Here is a 15526-nt window from a genome sequence, read left to right on the forward strand (position 1 = left end):
TTATGAATTCAGTCTAAGCTGAATGCAAACAAACACACAGAAACACTCCTGCGCACATGGTGGTGCTTCCGTTGCTAGCTAGCTCACAGAAAACATCTGTGTAATCAGTACATTGGGGCAAATAAACAGGGACTGCACATGGTTGAGTGCTCAAATTTGCATGAATGTTGCCAAGCAAAAATCCTTCTGCTTTCAACCTGAATTTTAAAATGACCATTTAAAGCTTAAAATTAAGGTTTAGGGTTTCCATTAAAAATGATATTTAAGTAGCTTTAAGGCTGACGTTTGGTATGTAGTGGTGATAACTGAATGAATTCTGTCGACTGATGGTTGTCATACTGATGAAAACACCATCACAGGGGCAGGTGTGTGATTTTTGAAGGACATTCACCAGAAGGTATCACAGGTTAGACTGCAAGAGTAAATGGAGTATAAAGCTGTGGGGAGGTGACTTTAAAAGGTGTGTGTGCATGTGTCTCTCATGGAGGCCAAATGTCAAAAAAATTGTCTGGCCTGTTTTTACTGAAGCATTAATTAGAGTAAGATGATCATCAGAGAGCCTGTGCATTTGGCACAGTGGTAAGAGGAATGCCAAGCCACAACAGGGTGTCCTCTTAATGATCTGTCTTTAAATCAGCATCTGTCTTTGTATCATGGCCCTTGATTCTCTGGAGTTGCTGGTTTCCTGCCCCTAAAGGGCGTTTTTAGATTAAAGGGATTTTTTTTTTTTATACGAGATAAACTATCTAATTTAAATTCATTAAATGCTCTAGATTTTGGAGAGTGACGATCATTATTTGGTATCGTGAGTACATGCATTCGTGTACGTTTGCTTGGATCTGTAGCAAAGAATGTCAGAGATGGACTGTAGTGCTGAGGGTCACTGGGGTCACGATACATTGTAATATTCCTTGGGACATGCAGTCGCTTGTATCCACACACACACACACACAATTTTATATACTCACGCACTTTATCCCCCTCCGCTAACCCCCATTACCCCTCAGTGCTGACAGAGAGCTTTTCCAGTCTAGGCCAGAGAAAAGGCTCTCCTACTGCCTCGCAAACGCTCACCCTATGTCTGTGTCATTCCTCTGCTCTCTGTGTCATCAAAATGAACTTTGAGTTAGTTTTTCATATGTTCTGATCCCCAGTCATGCTCTATAAAGATGCTGTCAGCTTTACACTGGCAGCCAACGCAGCGATGGGAAGTGAAAAAACCCACCGCAAAGTCCACAATTCATAACAAACATTAATGGGAACACTGGCCACCATACGGTAATCACAGCACGCTGGAGTCTACAAAGATTATCAAACATCTTGAGGAGTAGCCAGTTGATTCTTCATTCGCTCATAACTTCACGAGTACAGACATTCAGTGGAAGCTGCAGCATGTGAGTTCCTACACTCCTGGACAAGACTTTCCAAGTGTTTCGGAGATACTGTTTGGTGAAAGTCACTTTTGAACAATTGTTTATATGGTTTTATTTTTTACTGGGCCTGGAGAGGCAGGTTGCTCCCATAAGCTGACTGACTGTCTAAATGCAAGACAGTATTGATTGTCCTTCCTCAGGCCTTTCACACAGTGCTGCTGAGGACACATTAAATGTGTTATAAGTCATTAAGAGCTCCAGGCCTCAAATCTCACCTGTCTAGCTTACAATATATTGACATATTGTGCTCTGACAAACGTTTTTATTTTTTGAGGTAGCCTCTAGGTGTGTACAGATGCCTGAACAGAGGGTGTGAGAGCTTGTGTGAGTGTGTTTGTTTGTGTGCCTGTGTCTCTTCGTGGTATACCCTCTCTGTACTGTGCTGAACACTAGGGAGCATGTGTCAGTGTATGGTACACGCAGAGACATTGAATCTGTGTGTGCTTGTGCTTGTGATTGTGTGTGTGTGTGTTTGTGTGTGTGTGTGTGTGTGTGTGTGTGTGTGTGTGTGTGTGTGTGTGTGTGCGTGTGTGTACAGGGAGCAGGCTCGTCCTCTTGCTGCCCCGGGGGCTCAGAGCCCATTTCCTGTTGTGCAGTGTGATAAGTTTCCCTGTCAGATCCTCCCAGCACCACTATATTTCTGATAAGCTCCACTGCTAGTTTTCCCGACCTCTGGCACAGAGATCAATTTGAGATTGATTCAGAATGCCCTGCTGGGCCGAGCTGGAAGATCAATTTGAGATGGATTGTTCACGCCAGGGGGCCAATGACACGCAGTGCAGTGCTCACTTGCTTTCCCTCCTTTGCTTTCTTCACCCCTCACTCTCCCTGACTGTTGTTATTTCTTTCTCTCTCTGCATTTTTCGCTCCTATCTACTCTTCTCTCTTTCAGTTGTTTCACACCTGTCCTCTGTGCTGTTGTTAGTCTGTACCTTGCACATTTTCACCCTTTCGCATCAGTCCTTATTCATGCCTCCTTTTCTCACTCTCCCACTTGCTCCCCATGCTTTTCTCCTCCCAGCATAGAGTAGGCAGTCAGGATAGAGATGACTTCATTAGCAGAGGGACCAACCCCTGTTGAGCAATGAGCCTGCAGGACGGGAGAGATAACTCATCTGGCTTGGTAATGCACAGGGCCACAGAATATATGGATATAAAGTACCTCACACACACACCCACACGCACTGACATGGCCAGAAAAACATTTTTATTTTCCTAGTTTCTCAGGTCATTCTTGCTCTCGTGCCCTGAGTTACTAGTGTCACCATTGCTGGCTCATGACCTTATCTCCAAAGAACATTGTGTCTACCGCTGATATATCACTCTCTCCCTTTCTTCATGCCTCTCTGTCTCTATCCACCCATCTCCTATCTTCACTGGTTCTCTGCGGTCTCAAAGGCTTCGGCAGTGGCCCTGAAACCAGCAGGTGCACTCTCCTCCCTGCTCTGCACAGCGTGACCTTTTCCTCAGCAGTACATCCACCTCTGACTGCACTGACCTTTACCTACAGTACAGCCCCTGTCATCTCTCACGGCAATGGACTGCAGACAGCACATTGTCTGTGCATCCATGCAGAGAGAAAGCCGACAAAGGAGGGAAAAGCTAGACACATGAAAATAGCAGTTACACCTTAAAGCTGATGCTGAAATAAAAGGGGAAGGTACAGCAGGCTTTAGTGTATGGCTAGTGGGCTGTTTTTGCCCCATGGCCAGGCAAAAACCACCATCCTGGTGATATGCTTGCCATTCAGGGTCCCCCACTAACTCACTCACTCACTCACTCACTCACTCACTCACTCACTCACTCACTCACTCACTCACTCACTCACTCACTCACAGAGATACTCTGTGGAGGCTTCAGGGTTCAGTGGGCTTCAAGCGAACTGGCACATACACAATGTCGCCTGAATATGTTTGTACTGTAGCTGTTTCAGATGGCCATGCTCAAAGGCAGGGTGAAAAACCTGTCATCATGGAGACATACAGATGGAGACTGACACACAAAAGGAGACAGAAGTAGTTGTGCTTCAGAGAGAAGTTCAAACACTGAGTACTTTTTTCTCCTACTGGCTTTGGTTACTAAAGTTACAAATTATTGTTGGATTCAACAACCCAAATCGGCAAGCCGTGGGGGTTCAGCTGCTGTTGGTTGATCCGACGAGTACTTCGTTTAAAGCGTACTAATGCCTCACTTTGTTGAACCTCTGCTATGGAAGTTCTCTCTATACATGAGCTTTTTTTCTTTATATTATCACTCTATACAATTAAGGTCATGAAATGAGTGAATAAGTAACAAAACACAAAATAAATCATCTTTGTGTCTGTGAACTTAGTCAAAACTTTCTCAGCCAACAATAGAGCAGATTCCATTCATGTCATACACGCTCTAATCTGTAAAGCCTTAAAGAGACATATTGATTTTTCCAGATGCTGATTTTGACTGACCAGAGACCTTGGTGACTGTTGCATATGACTGTATTCATCTATTTACACTCACAGCACGAATGCCAGACTCAAATCTTGTTGAGTTGGGAATGAGCCATGTTGTCAGACATGAACACATACATACACTGTGGGCCTAGGTGGGTTTCATTCTTGTTTTACAGTTAGTTGTAAGAGCTGATTGGCCATGTTGTATCTGAGATGGCCAGACCAACACTATGACTCACAATGAAACACTGATATATTAGTCACACACGCCTAGAAGTCCCTCCACACTTCATTTAACTTCATTTTTACCAAGGCGCAGACATAAGCAGAATGCTCTTGCTATTTTTGAAAAACTACATGGCTAGAAAGTCAGTGCTTTTCAATATATAACAGAAGAACAGCAGCAAACCAAAGTCATGCTGCAATAGGCAATTTTTGATCTATCTGTATTTACCTGGTTTTGTTCTTTGATTTTCATAATATGTATAAAAACAATATAATATCAAGTACATGCCACAATGACTTCCAGCCAAACCAGACACCTGCATGAATCATGAGCAACCTGCGCACAGTTCACATCATAACCTGACATCCACACTGGGAAGAGGGTAGCAGGTAGGGGTAGGTTTATTTTATATGTTTATTTATGTGTTTTCCCAAACAAAATGCTATTTCTAGGCAAATTAGCAATAAATAAACTAGTATGAATATATTAACATTAATAAATAAGTATCTCTGCCAGTAAGTGACCCCTCTTTTAAAATAATATTTATAAGTGTCATTACAAAAAAAAGAAAATCATGATGTTGTGTGTGCAGATTTAGCTGTGGGTGGGTGTCATAACAGCTAGCAGTCAGCTGTGTTGTGACAATCACAAATATGTCCAGCAGACTGAGGTCGCTCATAAAAAGTGGTGAACTTCAACATTGCTTTCTTTACTGCAGATTGCCTCCATTTGCCCTTTGCTTTTTCACAGCTTGTGGTGGTTTTAAAGATGTCAGCCAGCCGCGCCTAGGGATAGACACACGTATACAATCTGTCAAAATAAGTGACAAGTCTTGCATGGAAACAAATTAGATGGAGGAAGATGCGACTAAAAATACACTCTCTGTAAAAGATAAAGCTGTGCCTTTACCCATCTATTTCAGATATGCCCTACTGCCTCTAAAAGAAGGAAAATTCTGATTTATTACAGCCTCTGTCTTTGTTTTAATACTGTAGTTTTGGTTATGGTAACATAACGCTCGTCAAAGTAATAGATGAGATTAAGGAGCATGGTGACATCAATATGACAAAGTCTGACAAAGTAAGGAACAAGCAGTCAGAGACCATTTATCTAGGTGTAAACCACTAAAGCAAGTATGGGAGGTCAAAGTTGAAAAAGGAAGTTGGTCCGTAAACGTGATGAATGTTAAAGCCAATGACAGTTTTTACTGTTTGTCTCTGTCCACTCTTTGAAATAAGTTGTACTATTTTTTAAATAATCATGATTTAGATGATGGTATGATCATCTATCCTTCCTGCCCCATCGTTCTGTTTAGTGACGTTGGCACATTCCCATCATCACCCACTGCTCCTGAAAACTGCAGAGTTGATACCCTGAGGCCTCCACCTCTCCTGCCCCCATCAGCTTCATGACAGATGGTTTAGCTGCAATGTTTCCGTCCTGACTCAAGCTCCTCTATGACAGGCCCCTCTGATAATTAATACAGATGAGAGAATATCAAAAGAATGAAGTGTGTGTGCAAAACAAAAATAACAGAGACCAGATGCTCACTAAACTCTGCCACAGTGTTCAGGCCAGTCCCCGCTCCTCCCTCTCTGTCTCGCCCCTTTCCCTCTCCACCGAGATGCAAAATGGAGCAGTTAATATAATGAACACTGTAATAACCTCGACACAGGCTGAGCATTCATACTGAGAAAAGCAACCACCACACAGCAACCACCACACAGCCAAAAACTAAGCCAAAAAGAAACACGCATGAGGTTTGGAAAGAATGCCTTAAAAGTTAGCACAGGGGGGGAGTAATCAATCTTGTTATAATTACAGGTCTAGAACTAAAGTGATGGATTGTTGAGCTGTGCTTTAGTTGTCAATATTGTTTTCTGTGACAGTAACTGGCTGAAGAGACAAAAAGTAAGAAAGGACAAAGAAATCCTTAGCCACAGAAGCCTTTTGTCCTGGTTTATGTCTCTGAAGTAATTCTATACACACACACACACACACACACACACACACACACTTCTGTGACCCTTCCTGTGGCACCTGAGCCTCACTATACAGGCCACACAGTACAGTGAGCTTTTGTAGTAGTGCAGTGGAGCACGCAGAGGCCACGGCTGCAGCAGCAGCAGCAGCATCTGGGCTGTGAAACGTTTGCCACTTTCACTACCCCGTCCCTCCTACCACAGCTGGGACTCGCCAAGCTACAGGGGACCTATGGCAGTCAGGAAGCACAGACGATAATACAATGACAAAACCCTTATGTTGTCAGGGTTGCTCTAGGGTAAATAGTCAGGGGAAAACATGTGAGAGAGTGGCAGTTGGAAGAAGGAAGGAAGGAGGCGGTCATGCCTGTTCTCATATGAGCCAAAAAAATGACTTTGAATACATTAACATATAAACAATAAACAGCTTTTATTAGGGGTGAACTGAAAATAGAAGTTGAAATTTAAATTTTTTGAGCTTGATAATCAAACTCTCTAGCAATAATAACGGTTCAGAAATGCTGGCAACATGCATGGTGTTGCATCAGTAGATTACATTGCTTTAGCTTCTTAGACATGGGTTAAAAAGTTTGTTCACAAAGTAATCTAGGCCACAGGCAGTAGCGTTTGTTTGCCAGCTCTGTGAGAACAGTGGGAGGAGGGAGGAGATGGGGCACGCTGCTGCCAGCAGCACAGAACAGGATTATTGGAGTCTGGACAGAGAGATTTTTGGTAGCTCACTCACCATGATTTACATTTGCAGCTTTAACTATATTGTAGTTTCTGTTTCTGGGAAATGATCATGTGAATTGGTTTTGTCTTAAAATCTATTTCTCTCATATTTCTTACAAATTTATGCAGAGAGAGGGATAGCTTGCTTTAGCTGACTGAATGCATCCATAAACCTGAAATAGCCACAGAAAGCCCACTGCTTTAAAGCTGCAATCTTTTTTTTTTTTTGGCCACATGACGACAGCAGAAAAAGTTGGAAAAGCAACATTGATATATCACCACTACAGAACTGATCTCAGCAGTCACCAGATGTAAATGTAATGGACTCTAACAGCTTGTCAGACAGATGTTAAATTTTGTTTGGAAATGAAAATCAGGTTGACCTCAAAACCCACCGCTGGCTAACTGACATTGTAACGTTTAGCGGACGCTGCGTTTTGCTGATGACTAGAACGTTGGTGTTTTACACGTCAAGATGGTGTCGGCAGGAGACATTTGGAAGATGTTGATTTTGGTTACTTAACACCACAACTTATAACCAACAAAATATCAACCTCAGCTGTCATCTGCCATCACCCAGCGTCACAACCTAATCAACCACATATCAACGTCTAATGATGTTGGTCGCCAGGTGCGGGCCTGCAGGCGCAAACTTGTTAGCAAAACATTTCTTATTTACACATCCAGCAGCCACGCATTCATTTGGATGTTCATGTTTTTGACCAATATTCATTCTCATTTTTATCTTTTTTGATACACTGTTATTATAAAAATATCAGTTATAGATGCTTTAAGTCCTTCTCCTCTCTGAAAAAAATCAGGCAGGTCAAGGCTATATCAGGGTAGATACCTCAGGTGTGTTCCATTTGTAGTTAGTCATTGTGTGTGTGTGTGTGTGTGTGTGTGTGTGTGTATGTTTGTATGTGTGTGTGTGTGTGTGCGTGTGTTTTGTATGACTAACCTCATTAATGCATGGTTGCACGCTGTTGAATAACTACATGGTGGAATGGGCAAATAACGTTTGGGGGTGTAAGGTGAGGCAGACATGGTCAGAGGGAGTGGAGGAGGGGGGAGCACAGGCAGAGAGCTAGATTAACTATTCTGAAGGACACAACAGGGACATAATACGTATAATGTCCCATGCTGCAATATTTATATCTCAGCATATGACTGCAGGAGACAGGAAATGGAGCTGTCAGAAAAGGAACAGTATCAGTATTTATTGTGATGCTAGAAATATATGTGGAGACCCAGTTATGCAGAAGTGCATGATAATAATGAGATTTTCTGATTATGTTAGGGACAAACACGTTTGCATTAATATTATTGCATCTGTTAATATTTATATCCTGTTCTTGTTTGTATTGCTAACCTGTTTTACATTTTGATGTTCTATAGGGCGGATGTCGTGCAAACTATTTCAATATTATTTACTATGTTTTTCCCCGCTGCTTTAATATGAGGATCTCTCCTCTCACTAGCTCCACTGTCAGCAAAAAACCTTGTGCTTGTGTGGATGCATTTACAAAAATTTCATTATTATTTTTCTGCATCTATATAACTCAACATGTTTTCAAGAACCCACCCAATCAATATTCATATTTTTGCATACCCTTTTTGATGTAGTGATTTTTCTGAAGTGCCTTTCTTTTTGTTTTCACGTCATGTACTGTGTGAAGGACAATTTATGAACTTCCAGAGGACATGCAGGAGAAAATGCACTGTCAGTGGGGTAAGAGGTAGGAAATGAGAATCTGCTCAACCTTCACACAGAGTATTTTCTGTGCTTTATGCTCATTAGACAAGTTCAAGCCTACAGAGCTGCAGCTAGAGTACAGGCTGCAGTTCGAGGAGAGTGTTGGAGGTAAGAGAAATGATGGCATGAATGAATTCAAACAAGTCCACACACTGACATCTCTCCCACAGTCCTCCACCGGCTATCTAATCTCCCACTTAATATTAGCGTAGCTCTGTGGCACTGTATTGAACCACCGGCAATAAACAGTAATCAGCTCCAATCATATGTGTGAGCTACATCAACAGATAGATTAAAACATTGACTGATGGAGACAGCACCTCTGGCTAAAATCAATAGCAGCTTACATACGCAGCTAGTATGAAGCTAATAACGAATAACGCACCATTGATTGCAACGCTGAGGTGCATCCATTGAGTTGCAGATAAAGGGCTGCAGCAAATAATAGAGCACATGATTATCATTGAGTATGTGGGGGTGGGATTGTGTCTGTGTTTGTGTGAGGGAGGAGAGGTTCATACTCACCCGTAAGTGGTGTTGCTAGCCCTCTTACTCGCTGCCCTGGAGCGACTGGACTTCAGCTCTCCACTCATGTTCATGTCTGCATGGAAGAGAAACCAATTAACTTCGTAGTGATACAGTGAAGAGCATCATAACACAACAAAGCAGGGGTACAAAGCACAGGCTGAGAAGGATGTTCAGATGATTACCTGACCTGCAAGCCCTATGGATTGTCTGTTCATGTTTGTATGTTTATCCTACCCTCAAGTTCACTCTTTATTTGAGCAAAATTAACATAATCTGTTGTAGCTGTTGGCATCATTTGACATGATAATGGCTATAGGGCTGGCTATGACTGACAGTGCCAGTTTTTCTTGTTTTATCACTCTCTGTTGATTGCTTCTGCCGCTCTGAGCCAGCTGTTCGCTTCCATTTTTGTCTCCAATTTTCATGCCTACATCAGAAACCTGGTACTGCTTTAGACTTGTCTCAAAAGCTGAACCCCATTTCTCGCTGTCTTTGTATGTTTCTCCTGAAAACACCACACTCTCCATACACTTGTTCCAATCAGACAGTTAAGCATGAGCCACCTTGGTTACAGGATATGCCAGCAGCTCACTGCTTGTGCTGTGGTGGGTTTGCTTTGATTTACTAGAGTTTACTAGAGGTAAGAGTAAAGTAGAAAAAAGGTAAGAGTGAAAATGAAAGGAGAGGGGAGGACAAGAGAGGAGAGGAGAGGAGAGAAGAGAAAAGGATAGGAGGTGGGAGGAGAGAAGAGGACAGGACAGGAGAGGAGAGGAGAGGAGAGGAGAGGAGAGAAGAGGACAGGACAGGAGAGGACAGGAGAGGACAGGAGAGGAGAGAAGAGGACAGGAGAGGAGAGGAGAGGAGAGGAGAGGAGAGGAGAGGACAGGAGAGGACAGGAGAGGAGAGGAGAGGAGAGGAGAGAAGAGGACAGGACAGGAGAGGACAGGAGAGGACAGGAGAGGAGAGAAGAGGACAGGAGAGGAGAGGAGAGGAGAGGAGAGGAGAGGACAGGACAGGAGAGGACAGGAGAGGACAGGAGAGGAGAGGAGAGGACAGGAGAGGAGAGGAGAGGAGAGGAGAGGAGAGGAGAGGAGAGGAGAGGAGAGGACAGGAGAGGACAGGAGAGGAGAGGAGAGGAGAGGAGAGGCCAGTCTGACATGGACAGATGGGTGGTGAATGGAGCGTGACTGGGCCAGCTGCACGTACACTCACACAGCGTGGCTGTCAAATGGCTGGAAGCTACAATTAATTAAGTAAGGGTCTGAATGTGTGAAAAGAAATTTAGACACGTGTATGTACCTCTACCTCCCGCGGCAGAGATAATATTCTGACAGTTTAGAGTCAAACACTGACCTGCTGGATGGCTTCTCTGCAGCCAACAGTGTCTCCACTGGTGACAAACTGGCCCCTGCTGCCGACACATTACACTAACTATTACTGGCCTGAGCCAGGCATACCTGCACTGCCAGAAAACTACTCACGTGAAGCAAATATGAGGAATATAGACAAAAATCAAATAAACACGTTCTAGATAGGTCAAAATGCTTTAAAGACAGAATAACACTGTTATTGTAATGGATAAATGTCCTTCCAAGACCTGAGAGATTTAATTTACCAGGGTCATTTTTCTTTTTTTATCTACAGTTGTGCACTGCCATGCAAACATATGGAGTTCCATTCATTACCCACTCATCCACTCATAGAAATAATGACAGGTTTTAAACATGGCAGGGGCTTTGCGTCAGATTTGTAAAAAAAAATCCAACAACAACTGAGTTGTTCAGAGGGCACTGTGTAACATAGACCTTAAAAGCTGTGAACAGATCACAGATTTTAGTTTGGAATAATATTCCACTTACTTCATGTAATTTTAATTATCGGTTGCTAAATTATAAAGTTATGCATAGGTTTTATATATCTCCAAGAAAATGTTGGCAGCTTACATTGAGTCCTGTATTTTTATTTTGTTCACAAAAAGAAATGGGAACATATACACACATGTTGTGCAAATGTCCGGGGGATTAAAACCTTCTGGATACAAGTAACAAGAGCAGATATACAGATATGATGGATGTAATTATACTGGATGACTATGACTGGATGATGATTCTTCTGTTGATTTATCAAGTAAAATAAAAAGTAAAGTAAAATAAAAAACAGCTAAAAAAAACATAGTTGTGTGACATAACAGAAGCAAAAGAAATGGTGGAAATATGATGGAAATATATCTAAATACACACCCTTCGCCTAATTGTTCCACATGGTTCTTTTTTTTATAATTATCAAAAGGAAGAATGAAAAATGTTCTGCAATTTCAGGTCACATCACAAATATTAATGATAACTGGTTGTGTACCACATTGCCCACCTCTACTGGACAGGCCAATGTTAAAAAAGTTTGACACCTCATGAGAAGAATGATGTGCATCGTCAGAAACAAACCTTCGTTTACACAGACTTAGGTGTGGCAGGAGGAAAGAAAACTGACATTTATGAGCCACAGTGACGACTGAAGACGACTGCGTGATTGACTGCACAATGAATCCAGTACGCAGGAAGAGCGGGAAGGATGCTGCTGAGCACAGTTGTCTCGCTCTCCAGGAGCAAAACCTCAGGAGGCAATCAGACTGCTATTCGGTAAACAAAGTCCTGTACGCTACAATTAGCTTCTCCAGAGCAGACTCGACACACACACACACACACACACCCCTACACAAATGTACAGTATGTTTTTGTTAAATGTATGAATTTTAGCTTTTAAATTGTAAATTATATTATATTATATTTTGTGAGGATTGTGTTGCACTTATCTTCTACAGATACAATCTCCCTCCTTTACTGCTTTTTAGCAGTTTTGCAGTGTTTAAGGATGTTTTACTCTAGACTGGTGGCACATACATGGTTACTGTAATGCTGATGATAACTGATTCTTTTTCCCGTCTATGTTTGTTTTTTTTGTTTTTTTTCTTATTATTTCTTCCTTCTAGTTCAAGTGAGCCTCACATGGGTTCTCCCCCCTACTCTGCTACTTAAGCACAGACACCTTTATAAATTCACTTGAGTGACCTGTCTTCAGTGATAACTCACATTCTTCTCAGTAATTGTGTAAACTGTGGCGTTAATGAATGTGATGACAGTGGTTGCTTTGTGATGCAATTATGCATTTTCCCCTTACTATCAATCATATCAGTGACACTTTAAATTAACCCACCCTATTTAGCCCAGCATTAGCACTGTATAAACAATTATTAATGGTTTATAAAACACTATTATGCGGTTGTATGCAAATATATAAAATACTGTTTGTTTGTTACTAGACTGTTATTTGACAAAAATTATAAGTTCTCCTATGAAAACATATTATGTATTACTACAACTGTGTTTCACTATATTGTCATTCAATATTTCTTTTTGCTATTTACAAATTACAAAAATATGTTGTTAAAGTAAACTAATATAACACGATACCTGATCCCTTTCTTATTTTACCTTTTTTTTATTCTTCTGTTAATATTTTCAGTGACAACCTTTCTGTGATTATTTTGTCATTTCATTGGTTTGTTTTCCTCTTCATCAAACAGAGGTTGGAATTCATCATAGACAATTAATGTACATAATACTGCACAAGACTTGCTGTATGGTGGTCTTATTCATGGGCAGCATGACATAATAACACTGTACTGTGAGTCATGATTCTCTGAATCAGGGACAAGCCCAGGAGACCCCAGCTAAAAAAAAAGGGAAAAGATAGATTGTACACAAGTCAAACAGTAGCCTAATTTGACAGAAAGTATGTTTGTAAAGTAGGATCAAAGGGCACTAGAGGACACATCAAGGTCACACATGATCAGCCATAATGAGTTATAAAGCCCCAGCCTCTGCCACGGCCTACAGTCTGTTACTGTGCTTTGTATCAGCGGATGTCAGGCTGAGTGCCAGACTGTCGCTTCATACCCAGCCAAAGTGAGAGCTGGCTTAATCACACTACCTGGAAACAAAATTACACAGCAACAATGTAGAAAAGCTTTCCTTGTTCTTAGACCCCAGTTAGTCACTATCCACCCTGCTTTCCCAGCTGCAGGAAAGCTGCTCTGTCTGAACCTGTGCTTTCAGCTCCCCACATACACAGAAAACACAACTTTTCTAGTCAATTAAGTGTTGTTTTGTGTACCTATAGTTTGTCTTCAGGTGATTCTTATATGTAGCCATAAAAGTCTGAAACACACAGATGGTGATGGAATCTGCACATCATGTATTTTATATTCAGACAGACACAGACAGACAGACACACACACACACACACACACACACACACACAGACAGACACACACACACACACACACACACACACACACACCCCTTGAAGCCACCTTGAAAACCATACTGACAAATACGCACACAGCAAGAACATAGTAATGTGAATAGGAAATTATACATTAATACTGTAGCTAATTTTAATCTGCACATAAAAATATCACTAAACTTTCTGTCTTCTATCATCATTTTCTTTCTTCCCAGTTCGCGCAACCTTCATTTTTCATGTATTTTTCAGTTCACCCAAAGAAACAAAAAATTAAAGCAATTATGAGTAAACCCCTTTGCAACAATCATTTATACAAACTCAACTGAGACTGTAGAAACAATTTCATGCCATGATGAAAAATTATGCTTTTCTGTTCTTTTCTTTTCTATCGAACATTTCTCTTTATTAATGATACTAATTTGAATCTAATTAGTGATGAATTTTCTAAAACATACGTTTTTTTTAGTTTTATTTGATTGTGCACAATGAATTTTTACACTTGAGTGTTTTTTTCACATCTATTTTGCCTTACAATAATTATGTATACTCTATAGCATTCGCGCTGTTTACATCCTATACTTGTAAAACATTTTACAGATCAAAGTGGCCATTCTCTTTTCCACATTAATACTCACACAACTTTCTATCTTTTATGTAAGAGCAACAACGTGCATGCCTCCTCTCTACTCTCTGCACTGCAACTGACCTCAGGTCAGACTTATTGCCAAACCATGAAGCTTTAGTTTCCACTCTCAGGGCTAAATGCAGTGCAATCACATCACTGTCAGTATACAGCATGGATTAGTAGATAGGATATACACAGAAGAGATGTGAGAGAGAGATGCTGGTGTGTGCTACAAAAAAAGATTGGCCAAAAAAATGCAAATGAAAACTCTTGCATTACATTTAGGGAGATACACTAGTGTCATTATTCGTATAAAAGATCCCGCATTACAGCCAACCACACACAGAGACGGCCCACTTTCGCTGTCAAGTCTTTCAGTCTGTATGAAGCCTTTGCTTTCCCAGCAGACATGTAGCTTTGTGAACAGAGAGCTGTTTCTGAACTAGTGTGGAAGTTAGAAGATGCAGACGCTCTGCCTGCATGTCTGGTAAAGTATTCTTATTAGAAATTGTTTATAAAGACACTATTAAATCTGCAGCTGCAGAAAAAAAGAGGAGAAATGTATGCTTAACCCATCACCATAGAGCAGGGCTACAACATCATTAAGCTTTTGGCCATGTCTCACAAGCCATTGTTGCCCAGAGAGGGAGAGTTGACCTTGCCAATGTGACAGGACAGGATGAGCTTTGATCATATGTACCTCAGTTTTAGTGTAAACACGAAGTTGTCAGAAACATCCCTTCATGCTTCACAGTGTTTACATCATAAAGCCCTGCTTCCCTTGTATCTCCACAGACCGTCATTAAAACCAGCATCTGGTTGGGATCAATATGTAGGTACGGAGAAAGCCACAGAAAACAGCTATGAGGCAAAAGTAAAAAGGAATCTGGGATTCAGGATGAAGTAGAGATGAGCTAATAATGGCTGAATATATGGAGAGAGATGCTTGCAGACAGACAGGATAGAGATGGCAGGCAAGAGCAAAAATAAAAAAATCAGAGGCACAGTGGAAAATACTGTCTTTCAAAAACACAGTGCTGCATGCAAAATCTACTAACAAAGACACACAAACAAGGAGATAAATGCTGGTGTACTCACATCTTGGGCTGAACAGAGTCATATCAGGGATGCAAAACAACCAGCAGACCGTGAGAAGAGAAGCTAGCCGAAGATTTCTCTGCTTCTCTCCCGCAACTCTCTCTTTTTACGTCCTCACTCTTGCTCTGTGTGAGTGTGTGTGTTCAGGCTGCCGTTTGGCTGACTGCTGCTATACTACTGAGTCAGTGACAAACCAGCTAGAGAAACACCAATGGGATGTACCAAATGTTTTCTTGTTGCAGGGGTGGGCAGGGTTGCACTGGACTGTTCCATTAGCAGGAGAGCTGGCAGGAGGATTGGATGAGTGTGCAGCTGGTTTCCCCTCAGCAACAGGAGTTTGGCTGTAGCTCAGGGCTTACAAATTCCAGCCAGGCCAGGAGGAAGCTGCCAGGGCGTGTGTGAGTGTGATTGTATC

General features: G+C 41.6%; 1 protein-coding gene across 1 annotated transcript in view; it reads right to left on the bottom strand.

The window, feature by feature from the left end:
• LOC139628261 (heterogeneous nuclear ribonucleoprotein C-like) overlaps positions 1-15305 on the bottom strand; it is a 37167-nt gene extending 21862 nt beyond the window's left edge. Inside the window, exons 1-2 of the mRNA XM_071489767.1 lie at positions 15112-15305; positions 9084-9159 (exon numbers count right to left, since the gene is read on the bottom strand). Coding sequence (XP_071345868.1) covers positions 9084-9159; positions 15112-15133 — 98 coding nt within the window. The 5' untranslated portion in view covers positions 15134-15305. The remainder of the gene's footprint in view (positions 1-9083; positions 9160-15111) is intronic.
• Between the last annotated feature and the right edge of the window lie 221 nt (positions 15306-15526).

Source organism: Trachinotus anak, unplaced genomic scaffold (assembly GCF_046630095.1).
Source record: "Trachinotus anak isolate AG129_WGS33_773 ecotype Australia unplaced genomic scaffold, CSIRO_AGI_Tana_v1 ptg000011l, whole genome shotgun sequence".
Taxonomy (NCBI): Eukaryota; Metazoa; Chordata; class Actinopteri; order Carangiformes; family Carangidae; genus Trachinotus; species Trachinotus anak.